We start from the raw sequence: 18,688 nt of genomic DNA, 5'->3' as shown, positions 1-18,688 counted from the left end.
CGGAAGCTGTAGAGATCGGTAGGAAATGGCACTTCTGTAGCCAAATCTTTTATTCATCCATTRTTTAAGCATTAAATGACCCGGTATAACGGAACATCAGTTATACAGTTAAAGATGTTATTTTTGCTTTTTTGCCGACCTTTAAAGTAACTGTCCAGTGTTTTCCTTAAAAAAAAAAGTTTATTACGCATATCAAAAGCAGCATTTCTGTGTTGGAATAATACTAATGCGAGTAGACCGCTCATTAGCCAGCTCTCAGACATCATCCTCTATGAGGAAATAGCAAGCATTTTTTAAGGTTCTTTTTTTTCCACTTCATGCTTTGGCCACAAATACAAGTATATATTATTTTCCTTTATTTAACTAGGCAAGTCAGTTAAGAACAAAATAACAAATTCTTATTTCCAATGACTGCCTCCCCCGGCCAAACCAGGACAACGCTGAGCCAATTGTGCGCCGCCCTATGGGACTCCCAATCACGGCCGGGTGTGATACAGCGTGGATTCAAACCAGGGACTGTAGTGACACCTCTTGCGCTGAGATGCAGTGCCTTAGACTGCTGTGCAACTCGGGAGTATAGGATGAGTCAACAACATTATTTGTGTAAGAGTTAACAGAATATGCACTTTTAAAAGTGAGATTTAAAACTGGAACATTTTCTCTCAGCCTCAAAGCAAAATGTGTTGAGTAGCAGGAAATTAGCTTTAAAACAGCAAACTATTCTCTCATCCCCATGACAAAATGTGTAAAATAGCATTATTAAACAGCACATTTTTCTACGTGCCCAATCACACCATGTGTTGAACTGCAGGAAGTTAGATATTTTTCCTGAAAAGAATCAGTTAAAAATGTATATCAAAGAGGATAGGCCTAATGATATTTTTATGATGATGATGATGGACTTATGATGGTGATTGACCAATAATTAGATAAACTGTGTGCTATTTGCATAATAAGTTAATTGCAAGCCAGTTATGATTTAATAAGATCACACCTAGCCCAACATCTAACAGACAACCTGGCTTGCGGCTTTTGCGTAGGCTATCAGAGGAAATCTGACAACTGGAAATCTACCTGCTCTGTTACAGAAATCCCCATCCGAAAACGAAACCCCTGTTGAATAAATAAAATTATTTTGACTTGAGACTGTCAAACAGGTAGTATAACGGTACTCTGCCACCAGGATGGTTTGCTCGAGCATGCTCGCTTTGGTCCTGACGTCAGCAAGAGTGTAGTGCGGATCCAAACGCACTCTCCTTCCTCCGTTCATTGTGAGTGGCAAGCTAAACGATGCGAGCGCTCGTAGCTGTTGCCGCCGCCCAGTAGAGTTTCCCCGCCCGAGGACCAAGCACAACCACACTGACAAAGAGACCGTGTGAGCGCAAGATACGAAGACAAGTCCTTTTTTTCAAACAAGTGTCAAACGTTGTCGTGGCGAATTTTTTCATGCTTTAACCAGTCATCGGCAGAGCGCGAGCGAGAGAGGGAGAACGAGAGCGAGTCAGCCTAGATAAGGAAGAAATAGGGGGGAAATAATTGCTCGTATATTTCGGTCCTCGCCAACCGTTACTTTGGATATCAAGAAGATCAGAGGTTGTGTAGCCATGGGATGTACACTGAGCGCCGAGGAGAGAGCGGCTTTGGACAGGAGCAAGGCTATCGAGAAAAACCTCAAAGAAGATGGAGTCACAGCCGCGAAAGACGTAAAACTACTCCTTCTCGGTAAGATTCTTCGGAAGGAGGGGTGGCCGGACCCGGTCGATCGGCTTCCTGGTTGCTTGTCCATAGTCTGAAGTGTCCAAATCACACACCTGCTTTCTGGTTAGACTATGAATATAAATTAAAACCACAACATTGATGTAACGTTACTTTATACCCCCTTGTCTCTTTTCATCCCTTCAGGGGCTGGGGAGTCAGGAAAAAGTACCATCGTGAAACAGATGAAGTAGGTGCCACGGTCTAATAATTATTTGCATTGAATGTGTGTGATGTATACCATGAAAGGCTTAACAACAACACACACACACACACACACACACACACACACACACACACACACACACACACACACACACACACACACACCCACATCATACACACACACACACACACACACACACACACAGTAGTAGCTTGAGAAAGGTTTATTTGGTCCTCGACATTTCCAAATATGTTTTACCTTTTCTGGTGAGAAGAGCTTATTGACTTAAACCGACAGCGTTGCGGGTTAAGGGAAAATATCGATGAGCTGTTCACAAAAATGGTGCTGAAATCGGAACCTGTTTTGCCTATACAGCTAATGCACGTTAGCTTTCACTGACAGCTTGTGTCAGTCTGTAAATTAATAAACCGTGCAATGACCAGTTCTGAGAATACACCTCTCTCAATTCGGCATGTTTTATCTCCCAGATATGTCTCCTGTCCCTTCAATGTCTGATCTCGTGGCGGGCAAGCAAACTGCTTCATAATTTAGAGAAATATTAATGTTAAAGGCTATAAATGTAACCGGGGTATATTAAGACTGGAGAGCTTTTGTGGGAGATATCTGCTGGTTTTAACGTTTGATGGCAAATTAGTTGATTTTGTGAAGTCAACCCAAGTGGTACAGGCTACAGTGAGCTCCGAAAGTATTGTGACAGTGACACATGTTTTGTTGTTTTGACCCTGTACTCTAGCACTTTGGATTAGAAATGATACAATCCCTATGAGGTTTTTGTGAATAATGATGAGTGAGAAAGTTACAGACGCAATATCATACCCCCCCCCCAAAATGCTAACCTCGCTTGTTATTGTAATGGTGAGAGGTTAGCATGTCTTGGGAAACATATTCTATTCTTCTTTACAATAAAAGTGACTCCAAAATGACATTATTGACCATTAGTTTCTATTGGGCACAAAATAATCTGAAACACAACCAAAACAAACAGCAAATGCATCCAGCAATTTGGTAGAGTCACAAGCTTGATTTAATCATTGCTTGCTAGGAATATGGAACCAAATACTAAACTTTTGACTACTTTAATACACATATAAGTACATTTGACCCAATACTTTGGGTCCCCTAAAATGGGGGGACTATGTACAAAAAGTGCTATAATTTCTAAACAGTTCACCCAATATGGATGACAATACCCTCAAATTAAAGCTGACAGAGTGCAGTTTAACCCCATAGTCATTGTATCAATTCAAATGTATCACTAGCCACTTTAAACAATGCCACTTAATATAATGTTTACATACCCTATATTACTCATCTCATATGTATATGTATATACTGTACTCTATATCATCTACTGCATCTTGCCATCTTATCTTTATGTAATACATGTATCACTAGCCACTTTAAACTATGCCACTTTATGTTTATATACCCTACATTACTCATCTCATATGTATATACTGTACTCTATACCATCTACTGCATCTTGCCTATGCCGTTCTGTACCATCACTCATTCATATATCTTTATGTACATATTCTTTATCCCTTTACACTTGTGTGTATAAGGTAGTAGTTGTGGAATTGTTAGGTTAGATTACTTGTTGGTTATTACTGCATTGTCGGAACTAGAAGCACAAGCATTTCGCTACACTCGCATTAACATCTGCTAACTATGTGTATGTGACAAATACAATTTGATTTGATTTGATTTGATTTGAAGTGCTGGAGTACATAGCCAAAACAACAAAAAAGGTGTCACTGTCCCAATACTTTTGGAGCCTATTGTAATTGATGAATGTTAAAGATTAAATTACATTTTTCTCAAACACATTTATGTAGGCTGAGCGAATAATTGGGTGGGAACTTCACACTGCAATATTTATTTGCCTGCCTTATAGCCAACACCATTTCTTGCCTTTAATCAATCAATTAATCAATCAATCATGCCATTTCAGATATTCAACTAATTAAGAATTCAGATGAATGTTATGATGACTGTCATTTTAAGGGGTCCTCATTACAGTGTTATAGTTAGTTGTAATAACTCATAACTAGTGGTAATTGCAGTCTGTAATTCCAAATTAAAATGCTTGTTACAAATAGGCAAGTTTCCACTACATTCACCAATTTAGTGTTTTGTTTCCTATCAGCAACATCCGATTCAGTAACAACTGTTGCAAGGTTGTAATCTCTTGTGGACAGATGCGCTGGCTGTCRAAGATTAGAAAGGTTGGATAGGCTCTAATTACCAATCCATGAATGCGCACTCTACAAAATCTCCACTCAGTGTTGTTGCTAGCCGTTGCCCCCCAAAAGTGTGCCATCTTGGTTAACTTGGTTGAGTTTCAAAAGCAGATCAGATATAGGTCAACCTCACTGACTGGTGTCTACCATACGGGTGTCATCCAAGATTATATATATAAAAAAATACTTATAAATAATGTGTATGTTGCCCATAATGACAACCTGAACCTCCTTGCCATTGAAGTGGGAGGATAAACCCACTAGTACACCACGGAGTACATGTACTATCTGCATAAGTACAATTTAATTACTAGGTGATAGGGTTGGGCGGTATCCAGATTTTCATATCGTCATACCATCCTTCTCTAATCCCGAGATTTTAGGTATTACCGGCTTGGTACACAAGGGGGTGCCAAAAATGCAACAATGCTAACAACATTAGCACAAGTAATAGCGAATTTCCATAGAGGCTGCTAGCTAAATATGCTAACGAGCGCAAACGAAAATAAACAAATTGCAAAAGACAGGCAATCCAGCTCATGAAGTTATACAAGTATAGATGGGTGATACCAAGTATAGGTAGGTGATACCAAATGTAATTCTTGGTGAGTTCGGACATTTACAAGCGTATTTGAACGAGAGACATTGTGCAAATGAACAAAGTTTTGACGCACGCTTGTCTGAAGGAAGAACAGTACTGGCTCTCCAGCAGCATGTCTACAGCTGTTTCTGTGTAGAGTCGCTAGGGCAATGGGCCTGCCTGCTAAGCTCGGAGAAGAGGGGGAGGAGTAGATGGGGCGAGAATGGAGTAAAGAAAAAAACGCAAGGAAATCAAGATAGCACTTCTCAAACACAGCAGAAAGCTAACACAATATGATGCCCCGTCACCTTATTAATTCAGCCACTTAAAAAAAGATCAAATGCATAAGAAAATATCTTGCTGCATTTTGTAAACGTAGATCTAAAATGCTTATTGGAATTTCTGCTCGGCATCAGACTAATTTTGTGTTTCAGTTGCACTTTTAAATTCTAATGAGAATTCACAAACTGCATTCTCTCAGCAGACAGCGCTCTGACTGATATGTACCTACTTTTCTCTGGTACTTTTCTCGGTGTAGCCAGCCTATTTTTCTCCATGCTATATTAACTTTAAGCAATACATTGGTAATTGTAGCAGGCTACATTCTTTATATGATAGGCCTAAACATTCGAAATATGATTATTTAATACATTTTAGAATAAGGCTGTAACGTAACAAAATGTAGACATTTTCAAGGGGTCTGAATACTTTCCGAAGGCACTGTACCTGCAGTACCTGTACCTGCATATGCAATGGTTAGGAGATGAAGCAGATTACGTTTTTCATTTCACCTGTCAAATAATTTTACATTATGAAGCTGAAGTAGTTCCCCAGAACAGTTGAGCAAGTCACGTGTTTGTTTGTAAATGGCACAGTGGGAGAAAGCGGGAGCAGGTGAGTCCAGTTGTGTATTGACAGGGTTGGCTTTTTTGTTGTTGAATAGAGTGATCAGGGACATGCAACTATAGTTTTTCTTCACATAATATACATTAGTGCAACACATTAGGCAGAAAATAGCTTCCTTTTCATCATATGACAACAGAAGTGCAACACTATTTGGATGGCAGCCACATAAGTAAATGAGCATACACTGAAAAAGCAAGGTATTTTTTGCAAAAATGATGATCCTCAGCAATCTACACACAATACCCCATAATGACAAAGCAAAAACAGGTTTTAGAATTTTTTTCAAATGTATAAAACAAAAAAAACAGAAATACCTTATTTACATACACTACCGTTCAAAAGTTTGGGGTCACTTAGAAATGTCCTTGTTTTTTAAAGAAAAGCAATTTTTTTGTCCATTAAAATAACATAAAATTGATCAGAAATACAGTGTAGACATTGTTAATGTTGTAAATGACTATTGTAGCTGGAAACGGCAGATTTTTTTATGGAATATCTACATAGGCGTACAGAGGCCCATTATCAGCAACCATCACTCCTGTGTTCCAATGGCACGTTGTGTTAACTAATCCAAGTTTATAATTTTAAAGGCTAATTGATCATTAGAAACCCTTTTGCAATTATGTTAGCACAGCTGAAAACTGTTGTGCTGATAAAGAAGCAATAAAACTGGCCTTCTTTAGACTAGTTGAGTATCTGGAGCATCAGCATTTGTGGGTTCAATTACAGGCCCAAAATAGCCAGAAACAAAGAACTTTCTTCTGAAACTCGTCAGTCTATTCTTTTTCTGAAAAATGAAGGCTATTCCATGCGAGAAATTGCCAAGAAACTGGAGATCTGGTACAACGCTGTGTACTACTCCCTTCYCAGAACAGCGCAAACTGCCTCTAACAAGAATAGAAAGAGGAGTGGGAGGCCCCGGTGCACAACTGAGCAAGAGTACAAGTACATTAGAGTGTCTAGTGAGAAACAGACGCCTCACAAGTCCTCAACTGGCAGCTTCATTAAATAGTACCCGCAAAACACCAGTCTCAACGTCAACAGTGAAGAGGCAACTCCGGGATGCTGGCCTTCTAGGCAGAGTTATCTCAGACTGGCCAATATGTATAGTGCGTATGTTATTGTGTGTGTGTGTGTGTGTGTGTTTGTATGCATGTGTCTGTGCCAATGTTTGTGTTGCTTCACAGTCCCCGCTGTTCCATAAGATGTTTTTTAATCTGTTTTTTAAATATAATTTTATTGAAATTGCCATTGAAAAACTTTGCTGGCTATTCTGGCAATTGGCATATCCAACTAAGGCACTGCATCTCAGTGCAAGAGGCGTCACTGCAGTCCCTGATTCGAGTTGGGAGTCCCATAGGGCGGTGCACAATTGGCCCAGTGTTTTCCGGGTTTGGCTGGGGTAGGCCGTCATTGTAAATAAGAATTTGTTCTTAACTGACTTGCCTAGTTAAGTAAAGGTAAAAAAAAGAGCTCTACTTGCTGAGTCGGCCAGGGCAGATGTGACGTATATAAAGGTCATATGTTCATCAAAATAAAGACCTAAATATTTATAATTGCTAGTAAACTCAATCATTTCTTCACCAAAACAAAACTGAAAAACACTTTTTTTAGTACCTGGTTTTCGAAAAAATGGGTCTCCCTCTTTTGCACCAATAACATTTTCTTTCTTGTTTTACACCCGAGGGTGTGGGAAACCAATCTGTACGAAATTCATTAACTCACACACAGGCAGTTGGTGTTTGGTAGAGGGACTGGATTGCGTGATAAAATGTCCAATCAACCCCTGTCTTTATCAAACTATAGGCTAAAAGATCCCTATTTACAAAATCAAAAGCTTTCTGGAAATCAATGAAACATGCAAAAGTAGGCTTATTTTCCTGTAGTCTATTTCTGACTATTGTGCAGGCCGAGAAGATATGATCGATACATGCTCTGGATTTACAAAACACAATTTCTTCTTCCACCAGAATGTTTTGATCCTCCAAAAAGGTAATTCATTTACTGTTAACCTCTTGGAAATAGGGGGCGCCCTTTTCACTTCTGGATAAAATTGTGCCCAATTTAAACGGCCTCGTACTCTGTCCTAGATCATATGATATGCATATTATTATTACTATTGGATAGAAAACACTATGAAGTTTCTAAAACTGTTTGAATTATATCTGTGAGTAAAACAGAACTCATTTTGCAGGCAAACTTCCAAGCAGGAAGTGAAAATTCTGAAATGGGTCTCTGTGAAAGGCATTGCCTATTCAATTGTCTTGTATTTATGGATCTGTATGCACTTCATACGCCTTCCACTAGATGTCAACAGGCAGTAGAACGTGGAATGAAGTGTCTAGCCTTCTGTGGGACCGGATGGGAGTRGTTGGAGTGAGAGGTCAGCCATATTGGCAGTATTTGGCTACGCACTTAGGTTTGTCATATCGTTGTCTGCAATGCGTTAGGTAGACACGAAGAAATGCTCCGTCTGGGACGTTATTGGATAWATATGTGAAAAACATCCTAAAGATGGATTCTCAACTGAGTTTGACCAGTTTATTCGACTTTTATTATCACTTTTTGAWTTTTTCGTTCATGCGTAAAATCTTCATGGACACGTGAGCTACACATGCTAGCCAAAGTTGCTAATTCAACAGAAGAAATGGACATTCTAAAACAAAACAACGATTTATTGTGGAACTAGGATTCCTGGCACTGCATTCTGATAAAAGTTCATCAAAGGTAAGGGAATATTTATGATGTTATTTCGTATTTTTGTTGACTCTTTGGACTCCAACATGGCGGAGAATAGCTGAGCTCTGTCTCAGATTATTGCATGCTGTGCTTTGTACTAAAGTTATTTTTTTTTAAATCTAACATAGCGGTTGCATTAAGAACCAGTGTATCTTTAATTATATGTGCAACATGTATTTTTCAGCAAAGTTTATGATGAGTTTTTCTGTTAGATTACGTGGCTGTCTAAAATTTCTCCGGACATTTTGGTGCCATTTGTGACCATGAAGCTATAAATATGCACATTTTCGAACAAAACATAAATGTATTGTATAACATGATGTCATAAGACTGTCATCTGATGAAGTTGTTCAAAGGTTAGTGATTAATTTTATCTCTATTTGTGGGTTTTGTGAAAGCTATCTTTGCGGTGAAAAAATGGCGTTGTGTGTTGGGCTTTTCTGGTGAGCTAACATAAATATATGTTGTGTTTTCGCTGTAAAACATTTTAAAAATCGAACATGTTGGCTGGATTCACAAGATGTTTATCTTTAATTATGTGTACAACATGTATTTTTCATAAAAGTTTTATGATGAGTATTTCTATATTTCACGTTGCTCTCTGTAATTATTCTGGCTGTTTTGGTGCCATTTGTGACCATGGCGGCAATGTAAAACCACGATTTGTAGCTATAAATATGCACATTTTCGAACAAAACATAAATGTATTGTATAACATGATGTCATAAGACTGTCATCTGATGAAGTTGTTCAAAGGTTAGTGATTAATTTTATCTCTATTTGTGGGTTTTGTGAAAGCTATCTTTGCGGTGAAAAAATGGCGTTGTGTGTTGGGCTTTTCTGGTGAGCTAACATAAATATATGTTGTGTTTTCGCTGTAAAACATTTTAAAAATCGGACATGTTGGCTGGATTCACAAGATGTTTAACTTTCATTTGCTGTATTTGTCACGTTCCTGACCTATTTCTGTTAGTTTGTTGTATGTGTTAGTTGGTCAGGACGTGAGTTTGGGTGGGCATTCTATGTTGTCTGTTTCTATGTTGGTTTAAGGGTTGCCTGGTATGGCTCTCAATTAGAGGCAGGTGTTTGGCGTTCCTCTAATTGAGAGTCATATTTAGGTAGGTTGTTTCACAGTGTTCGTTGTGGGTGGTTGTCTCCTGTGTCTGTGTATATGTTTGCACCATACGGGACTGTTTGCGGTTTGTTCYTTTTATGTAGTCTGTTCCTGTTCATTGCGTTCTTCACGTTATATGTAAGTTCGTCGTTCAGGTCTGTCTGCATCGTTTATTTGTTTTGTTTGTTTATGCAAGTTTAGTTTGTTTTTCCGTCGTGTTCAATAAATCATGTCATTTCACTACGCTGCGCCTTGGTTCGATCACTACTCCTCCTCTTCGGTTGAAGAGGAGGAGGACTACCGTTACAGTATTGGACTTGTGATTTCATGAAATTATATTATATTATATCCCTGTGGCGCTAGGCTAGGCTATGCTAGTCAGCGTTTCTGATGAGAATGATCCCGGATCCGGGATGGGTGGTCCGTATTAAGGATAAATGACTATACTGTAATTTATAGACTGTACTTACCATACTTAGTATGCCTCTATAATAAATGTTTTGAAGATTTGGGAATGGGATTCACTATAAACTTATACCAAGTGGATGGCATTATACTTTACTCAAAACAACTAGTAATTCATGTGTATCTACATGGTATGTTACCTACATAGTGGATTACTATTCCTGACAACCTGGACCTAATTTTGAGGCTTCTAGAAGCACCATACAAGTGAGAAAATAACACACTAGTACATCACAGAGTACATGTGATTTCTGCATAAGCACAATGTAATTACAATATTTTATACAGGATTTAGCTAGTTAAATTGAAGTGTATCTTGAGGAACACTTTCTTGTAATTATTGTGTACCTACATAGTACTTACTGTATGTTAGCCATCCTGACAATCCAATCATCAGGTTCCGAAAGCGCCACCCAAGTGGTAAGGTAAACACACTAATAGACCACAGACTACATATCTGCATAAGTACAATGCTATCGCTAGTTGTTACACAGGATTTAGCTATTTAAAATACGTTTATAGTTAGTTACCTTTATAATTACCATATAATTACTTACTACTCATTCCCAAGTGAAAATACCTACAAACAAAAGATGAGCTTCTACTTTAGTCAACTTTATTGCAACATGTAAAAATATTAGGGCTGACCCCATTTAGTCGACTGGTCGATTGTTTGGTCAATAGGCTGTTGGTCGACCGAGATTGTTTTAGTCGAGCAGTGGCAAATATAGGCTATATTTAAAAAATGATGGCACACGAGACATCTGTCTGATTCACGCCTGTCTGAGTGGACTAATCGAAAGCAGAGGCCATGGAGAATTTTTGGGGGGTTTATTTAATTCCATTTACAAGTTGTCAATTTGGGCTTCTGTCAATCTTGAGTAAGGACACGCACTTGATTACACATACAACTTGGCCTAAGCTTTTTTCTTCGCCTCAAACTGTAAGTAAACAAAGTCTGCTTTTACATCCATTGAGAATGACAATAGTTCCTGAACGTAGCCAATTTGAAAAATCTTTACAGCTCTCTCCCTTTCGATAACCACTCAGCATGAAAGGGGGAAAAATGTTATACTCTGGTCGGGTGGAAACGTCATAACATTGGCCTTCCTGATTACTTCTTATCCCTTGCGCAAATAGCCTACAGCTGTGTCTGCTTGTCTGGAGCTCACTGGGGCAGGAAACTCTGAGGGCCAAGAATATTTTATACAATGTTGAAAGTTTGCTAGCATGAGCTTTGGTGCTGACCAAGTTAATAGTTGATACAATGTTTCAAGTTCCTTGCAGACAGGCCATGCGTAGCCAATGTGATTTATAAGATATTTATTTTTATCAGGATATTTGCAGGCTGCAATATTTTTATTTGTTGGCTTTATTTAGGCTATTTTTACATACTGGCAATGGAAATAGAAGTTATTTTTTATATTTGTATCATTTTCATTTTCATTTAGATAGAGTTTTGTTTAACCACATTACATTGACTTTGAGATATGAAGACCTTATTATAAATTAAATAAAACTGTTCCATGAAAATGTGCATATGAAAATCATAACTGGCACACAGATCAGTAGAAATGTTAAGATAACTTGGCATTCCAAATGGAAAAGGTTGCCGAACGCTGGTGTGGCCTATTACCGGTAACTTCAGGAGCTTAAAGGCAGAATCTGCGAAGGCCAGCAGCAGCGGGCAGCAGGAGGAGGAGGTTGGGAACAGGTTTTTTTCTTCTGGTTTTTGATCTCTAGCGCCCTCTTTAGTAATTTGCATGTCTTAAAGCATTTAACAAGCTCAGCAGCCTACATATAGTTGATTTTATTCAAACCTAGGGTGTGTCTATATATGGAAAAATACACATTTGAAAGTTTTGACCAATCGATTGATCGAAAGAATAGACGACTCTCGGTCGAAGATTTTTTTTATTCGGGCACAGCCCTTCTTTTTATCTCCTTTTTAACATTACAAGTAACAATGGAAATCAACAACGTCTCTGTCTTCATCTGTTTCTTTCTTCTAAGCATTTTCCCATCCTGGAGTCTGAGAACTTGGGCTCAGTGCAAGAGGCGTCACTACAGTACCTGGTTCGAATCCAGGCTGAATCACATCCGGCCGTGATTGGGAGTCCCATAGGGCGGCGCATAATTGGCCCAGCGTCGTCTGGGGTAGGCCGTCATTGTAAATAAGAATTTYTTCTTAACTGACTTGCCAAGTTAAATGAAGGTTAAATAAAATGTTTACAATTTTTTTTATGGGAATCTGTGGTAGAGAAGAAGAATGTATGACAATTTAGCATAGACACTCTACATTAACCTACTAATACTAGTTATCATTATAATGATTTCTATAGTTTAGGCCTATAGCCTATAGCTAGGCCTAGCTACCTAGCTAGATGTTGCGTTATACAGCTAGCAATAATAGTACTTGCTAACATTAAGTTAGCGAGTGATTACATTTAAAATTAACTAACCTTACTCAGAGGTGTGTTGACACAAGTAGCTAGCTAGCTAACCTTATAACAGTGGTTATCAACCGGTCAATCGCAATCGACTGGTCGATCTCCGAGACATTCGTAGTCGATCACCAAATGTTTCTGTAAAAAACAACAACAATAAAGCCTAGCGTTCCTATTTTTTTTMTTTTTTGTTTAGTGCTGTTTTGTTGGCGATATGTGCACTTGATTTAGCAGGCCTAGCACCTGGAGTGTTCCCATTTTGAACCATTTCGTGTCCGAAGGTATAGAGCAAATCAAGTACACCTGTACACCTATCTGGCCAATCAGATAGCTCAGATCACCGTGTCTCCACAGTTTCCTCGAGCAATAGGCCAAATGCTTAATTCCAGCACTGCAGCTGCAATGAATGAGTATAGCAAAGCTTGCGTTGTTAACATTAGTGGCTTGAGTCTTTTTTAATATCAAGGAATATTTCACTTTCTCTGGCCATAGAGTAAAAACATGAATTTATGCATGAGGCAGGAAGAGGGTGGCCCCAAGACTGTGTTCCCCTTTTCTCAGCGGAAGGAGAGCGGAGGGACGATGAGTCGGGTGAGAGGCAGTCTCCCTGCTGCTCCCTCCTATCCCTCCCTCCCTTCCCTCAGGCTGACCATCATATGCAGGCCATCAGTCCAGTAAAATAAAATAAAAGCAAATTATTATGCTCACTTAACTGTGCCTCAAGTAATACAACACATGATCTATTACCAATGTGATCACATACCTACAATTTTGAAATATTATGTGAGAAGAACAACATTGGCAGGGCAATAAGGTTCATGTTGCATAGGCTTGTTTTTTTAAGTCATGTTTAAAAAAATAATCTGAGCGGTAGATCTCGGCTTACTTTTGGAAGTGATCTTGACTCAGAAAAGTTTGGTGACCACTGCCTTATAACATGCTGGGTATGTCTCACGTAATATCCTTGGGGTACAGTTACCACGAGAACAAGGTTCAGGGAAGACAAGACCAATGTCTGTGCTAGTGTGTAGCAACCATAGCATTGCTATTTGCCAGCTTTATGTAGCTAGCTAGTCAATGTTAGAAACAGGGTTCCAGGCATAAGCGACATAAGCGGCTGTTTAGGGCCCCTGGCCTCTAGTGGAGTGGGCTCTCCAACCAGTACATTTTATTTATTTATTATTATTATTATWWAAAAAAAATAGGAACTCAACTTACTATTGAGAGTAAGAATTGTAGAATACGCCAGGTTCAATTTCAAAATTTGGTTGCGCATCAGCATTGTTTCTCTTTAGATATCTGGCTAGACTAACTACCAATCTAAAAATTGTTAGCTGACATGGCTAGTGACAGTCACTCAATTAGCCATGCCAGCTAACTATTTTTCGATTGGTAGTTAGTCTAGCCAGATATCTAAACTTGCCTAATACTGACCTCCAGGTGGCCCCATTAATCATTCTCACTAATATGTTAGTCATATTAACATGGCATATGTCATTACAAAATGTGTAACATTTAAGGATATTTGCTTTAAAACTGCAAATTTTTCTCCCTGCCCCATGGCAAAATGAGTAGAATTGCATGAAATTTGTTATAAAACTGCAAAATGTTCTCTACGCCCCATGGCAAAATGTATAGAATTGCAAGAATGTTTCTCTCTGTCACACCCTGTTTTCTTTATTATTTTGGTTAGGTCAGGGTGTGACTAGGGTGGGTATGCTAGTTTTGTATTGTCTAGGGGTTTTAGTAGGTCTAGGTATTTGTAAGTCTATGGTGGCCTGATTATGGTTCCCAATCAGAGGCAGCTGTTTATCGTTGTCTCTGATTGGGGACCATATTTAGGTAGCCATTTTCCTTGGGTATTTGTGGGTTCTTGTCAATGTGTAGTTGCCTGTCAGCACTCATTTGTATAGCTTCACGGTTCGTTTTGTTATTTTGGTTCAGTGTTCATTCTTGTAATAAAGTAGAATGTACGTATACCACGCTGCACCTTGGTCTCCTCCTTTTGACGGTCGTGACACTCTCCACCGTCAAGAGGGGGTCACTAAAATGGGGGGGKAACCAAATCTCTCTTAGGGCCCCCAAAGAGCTAGAAACGGCCCTGGTTAGAAAACTATCTAGCGTGCTAGCTAATCCCCAAAAACRACCGATGGAACCAGGGGTGCCTAGCCAGCTCCTCGGGCTTCAAATCAAATCAAAGTTTATTTGTCACGTGCGCTGAATACAACAGGTGTAGACCTTCCAGTGAAATGCTTACTTACAGGCTCTAACCAATAGTGCAAAAAAGGTATTTGGTGAACAATAGGTAGGTAAAGAAATAAAACAACAGTAAAAAGACAGGCTGTATACAGTAGCCAGGCTATAGAAGTAGCGAGGCTACATCCCACGTCCTAGCTGGCTTGAGAGGTTTCCTTGCTCCGGTTGGCTCGGATGGGGCCCATCCCACATGGGCCTCAGCCGGATTGTCAGTTCTTGTTCGCCCAGCCAGTCCAGGAGTTTTTTAAAGTTTTTTGTTTTTGTTTTGTTGGTGACGTCGGGGTGGATTCCACCGCCGATGGAACCGGGGGTGCCTCAGCCAGCCCATCTGGCTTTCACGCCCTGGCTGGCTCGAGAGGTTTCCTTGCCTCTGTTGACTCGGCGGCTTCCCATCCTACGTCACACTCCACCGGATCTTTGGGCTCCCTCTCTGCAGTGGGATCGACAGGTGTCTTGCCTCAGCCGGATCGTCGGGCTTCCTTGCCTCAGCCGGCTCGCCAGGCTCTCACACTCCTGCCGGTTCGTTGGGCTTCCACGCCCCAACCCGGCTTGCCCAGCGCCCATGTCTCGGCCCGGTTCGCCCAGGTGGGACGCCGGGTGGAACCCCCTAGAGTTGGGGGTACTGTCACTTCTGCTCCCGCTCTTCCCCCCCTGGCGCTTGATGGCACCAGGCTGCCCTGCATCACGCACTCCTATCATCCATTACGCACACCTGCCTTCCCTCGTCACGTGCATCAGTGATATTGGACTCACCTGGACTCACTCATCACCTGTTATTACCTCCCCTATATTTGTCAGTTCCCCAGCTCTGTTCCCCGCTTCTGCATTGATTGTTTTTTTCTTTGTTTTCTTGTATGCTGACGCTGTTCCTGTCTCGTTCCATGTCCGTTCTTTATTAAATGTTTGACTCCCCGTACCTGCTTCATCTCTCCAGCGTCAACTCATGTCACATTCGTCTGACAAACACAGAACTTTACGTCCTGCAGGCCCAGGCATGGATCAAAGCTGGCGAGACATTCAATAATGTCATCTTCACAGACGAATCAACCGTGTGTCTCACTCTAAGTTAAATGAAAACGAAATTTCCAAAATATTGTTACTTTTTAAACAAAGTGATTATTATTATTAATTCATTTAGAATTATATAAAAACTGCTTAGGATCTGTGAGAATATCTAATGGAAAATGCCCCTTAGATGTTAATTTAGAGTCCTCCAATCCTCTAAATGTAATAATTGGCAGAGTCACGTCATAATTATTATAATTTTTTTCTCGATATACTGTAGGTCTACCATAGGCGAAATGAGTCTCACTAGTGTTGAGTAATGCCTAATGAAGGCAAACTATGAAATAACACATATGGAACCAGTTAAGAACACATTCTTATTTACAAGGACAGCCTACTCCTTCCTCCCCAACAGGGATTTGAACCCTGGTCTCCCTCTTGCACTTTCTCATGTTTACTACAGTATGTATTGTAGACTGCACAGTAGCCTAACAAACAAATAAACACATTTCGTTAATAAAATAATGATAAAGAATACTCTTTCAAAATGCAGATGTTGTTTAGTTATGGATCCATAACGAATTACTATGGGAATAAATATCACTGATTTACAGAAATATTGGAACAAAGTTGTGTAATGAAGGCAAACAACTTAGAATCCTCCAATCCTGTAGCCTACTCCCGACCGTCACGTTGTACAGCACCATAGAAACTCTGAGGGTTTCGTTTTTCTCTGAATAGAAACACCATAATATTAAACAAATTAATTAAGCCAAATTTCTTAAAATCAATCCCATATACTATGTTATTACAAAAAAGGTTTTAAATTCTCTGGTAATGCCAATACAGAATACTATCAAATGCTTCTCAAATATGCTAGTCAAACTAGCAATAACTTGCAGTAACAGAAAAAATGGCTGAGAATTAAATGACGTGCCACAGAATGCTGCGGCAGCACGCAAGGTGTGCCCCAGCATGACGCAACTTTTAAAGGAGGAACCACTGTACAATTGTCATTTACAACATTTACAATGTCTACACTGTATTTCTGATCAATTTGATGTTATTTTAATTTGACAAAAAAATTGCTTTTCTTTTAAAAACAAGAACATTTCTAAGTGACCACAAACTTTTGAACYGTAGTGTATATATTTACAAAAAAATATATAAATAATGCAGACAATTACATTGATAGAAGCCACAATCTATCTGCGATATTAAAGCTGATCTACCCCCTATTAAAAAGAAATAAAAAAGAACTAACTAAAAGCTAATTAGGTTACCCCTTTTATCTGTGGATTAATTGTCAGAGTAGACAATTTTGTGTGACTCAAAATGGGTCAAAATTCTACAAAGATCAAGCAAATAGATTTCAGGTAAGGTAACCAAATCTTTATCTCCCAGGACAAATTAGCTAGCAACAGCAAGCTAAATGTCCATGAATGTTTCATATGTGTTTTGACCTCTCCCCAAATGAATATAGTTGGTTCACAGTTGGTTTTGGTATTTTAACCTGTGTGTCATGAACGTGTCTAGTGGGGATAGACAAAATCAACATGCGCACGTGGAGAGCCAGATTGGTCATCATTTAAGTCTCTAAGAGCTTTGCACTCCTGGATATATACAATATTTGCCCATTATTTTTTWATTTATTATTCAAGCTCTATCAAGTTGGTTGTTGATTATTGCTAGAAAACCATTTTCAAGTCTTGCCATAGATTTTCAAGCTGATTTAAGTCAAAACTGTAATTAGGCGACTCAAGAACATTCAATGTTGTCTTGGTAAGCAACTTCAGTGTAGAATTGGCCTTGTATTTTAGGTTAATGTCCTGCTGAAAGGTGAATTTGTCTCCCAGTGTCTGTTGGAAGAACTCCCTAGTCCTTGCCGATGACAAGCATACCCATAACATGATGCAGCCACCACTATGCTGGAAAATATGAAGAGTGGTACTCAGTGATGTGTTCAGTTGGATTTGCCCCAAACGTAACGCTATGTATTCAGGACAAAAAGTGAATTTGTTAGCCAAATTATTTGCAGTATTACTTAAGTGTCTTGTTGCAAACAGTATGCATGTGTTGGAATATTTTTATTCTGTACAGGCTTCTTTCTTTTCACTCTGTCATTTAGGTTAGTATTGTGGAGTAACTACAATGTTGTTGATCCATCCTCAGTTTTCTCACATCATAACCATTTAAACCCTGTAGCTGTTTTAAAATCACCATTGGTGTCACGCCCTGACCTTAGAGATCCTTTTTATGTCTCTATTTTGGTTTGGTCAGGGCGTGAGTTGGGGTGGGCATTCTATGTCTGGTGTTCTATGTTTTCTTTTCTGTGTGTTTGGCCGGTTGTGGTTCTCAATCAGAGGCAGCTGTCTATCGTTGTCTCTGATTGAGAACCATACTTAGGTAGCCTTTTTCCACCTGTTTGTTGTGGGTAGTTATTTTCTGTTTTGTGTGTCTGCACCAGACAGAACTGTTTCGTTTCGTTCACTCGCTTTGTTATTTTTTGTTCTAGTGTTCAGCTTTATTAAATATCATGAACACGTACCACGCTGCGTTTTGGTCACCTTCTTTCCAGGACGATCGTTACAATTGGCCTCATGGTGAAATCCCTGAGCAGTTTCTCCGGGCAATTTTGGCAACTGAGTTAGGAAGGACCATCCAAAGCCTAATTAATAACTTCACCATGCTCAAAAGGATATTCAGTGTCTGCTTTTTCTACCAATCGGTGTCCTTATTTGCGAGGCATTGAAAAACCTTCCTGGTCTTTGTGGCTGAATCTGTGCTTGAAATTCAGTACTCAATATTTGTATTTTTTATTTAACCTTTATTTAACTAGGCCTCGATTGAGGGACCTTACAAATAATTGTATGTGTGGGGTACAGAGATGGGGTAGTTATGATTTTGGGGTAAACCACTATAATTGAACACAGAATGATTCCATGCAACTTACTACGTGATTTGTTAAGCACATTTTTACTCCTGAACTTA

At 39.4% G+C, this 18,688-nt stretch overlaps 1 protein-coding gene across 2 annotated transcripts in view; it reads left to right on the top strand.

The window, feature by feature from the left end:
- The first annotated feature begins 1,252 nt into the window (after positions 1–1,252).
- Positions 1,253–18,688, top strand: part of LOC111952156 (guanine nucleotide-binding protein G(o) subunit alpha) — a 156,440-nt gene continuing 139,004 nt past the window's right edge. The window contains exons 1-2 of one of the 2 annotated variants that reach the window (XM_023970689.2): positions 1,253–1,722; positions 1,903–1,945. In XM_023970689.2, coding sequence (XP_023826457.1) covers positions 1,605–1,722; positions 1,903–1,945 — 161 coding nt within the window. In that variant the 5' untranslated portion in view covers positions 1,253–1,604. The remainder of the gene's footprint in view (positions 1,723–1,902; positions 1,946–18,688) is intronic. The other variant, XM_023970688.2, reaches the window with a different exon arrangement.

Source organism: Salvelinus sp. IW2-2015, linkage group LG26 (genome assembly GCF_002910315.2).
Source record: "Salvelinus sp. IW2-2015 linkage group LG26, ASM291031v2, whole genome shotgun sequence".
In the NCBI taxonomy this organism is placed as follows: Eukaryota; Metazoa; Chordata; class Actinopteri; order Salmoniformes; family Salmonidae; genus Salvelinus; species Salvelinus sp. IW2-2015.
Note: the sequence above shows the minus strand (reverse complement) of the source record. Positions and strands in the feature narration are given on the sequence as shown.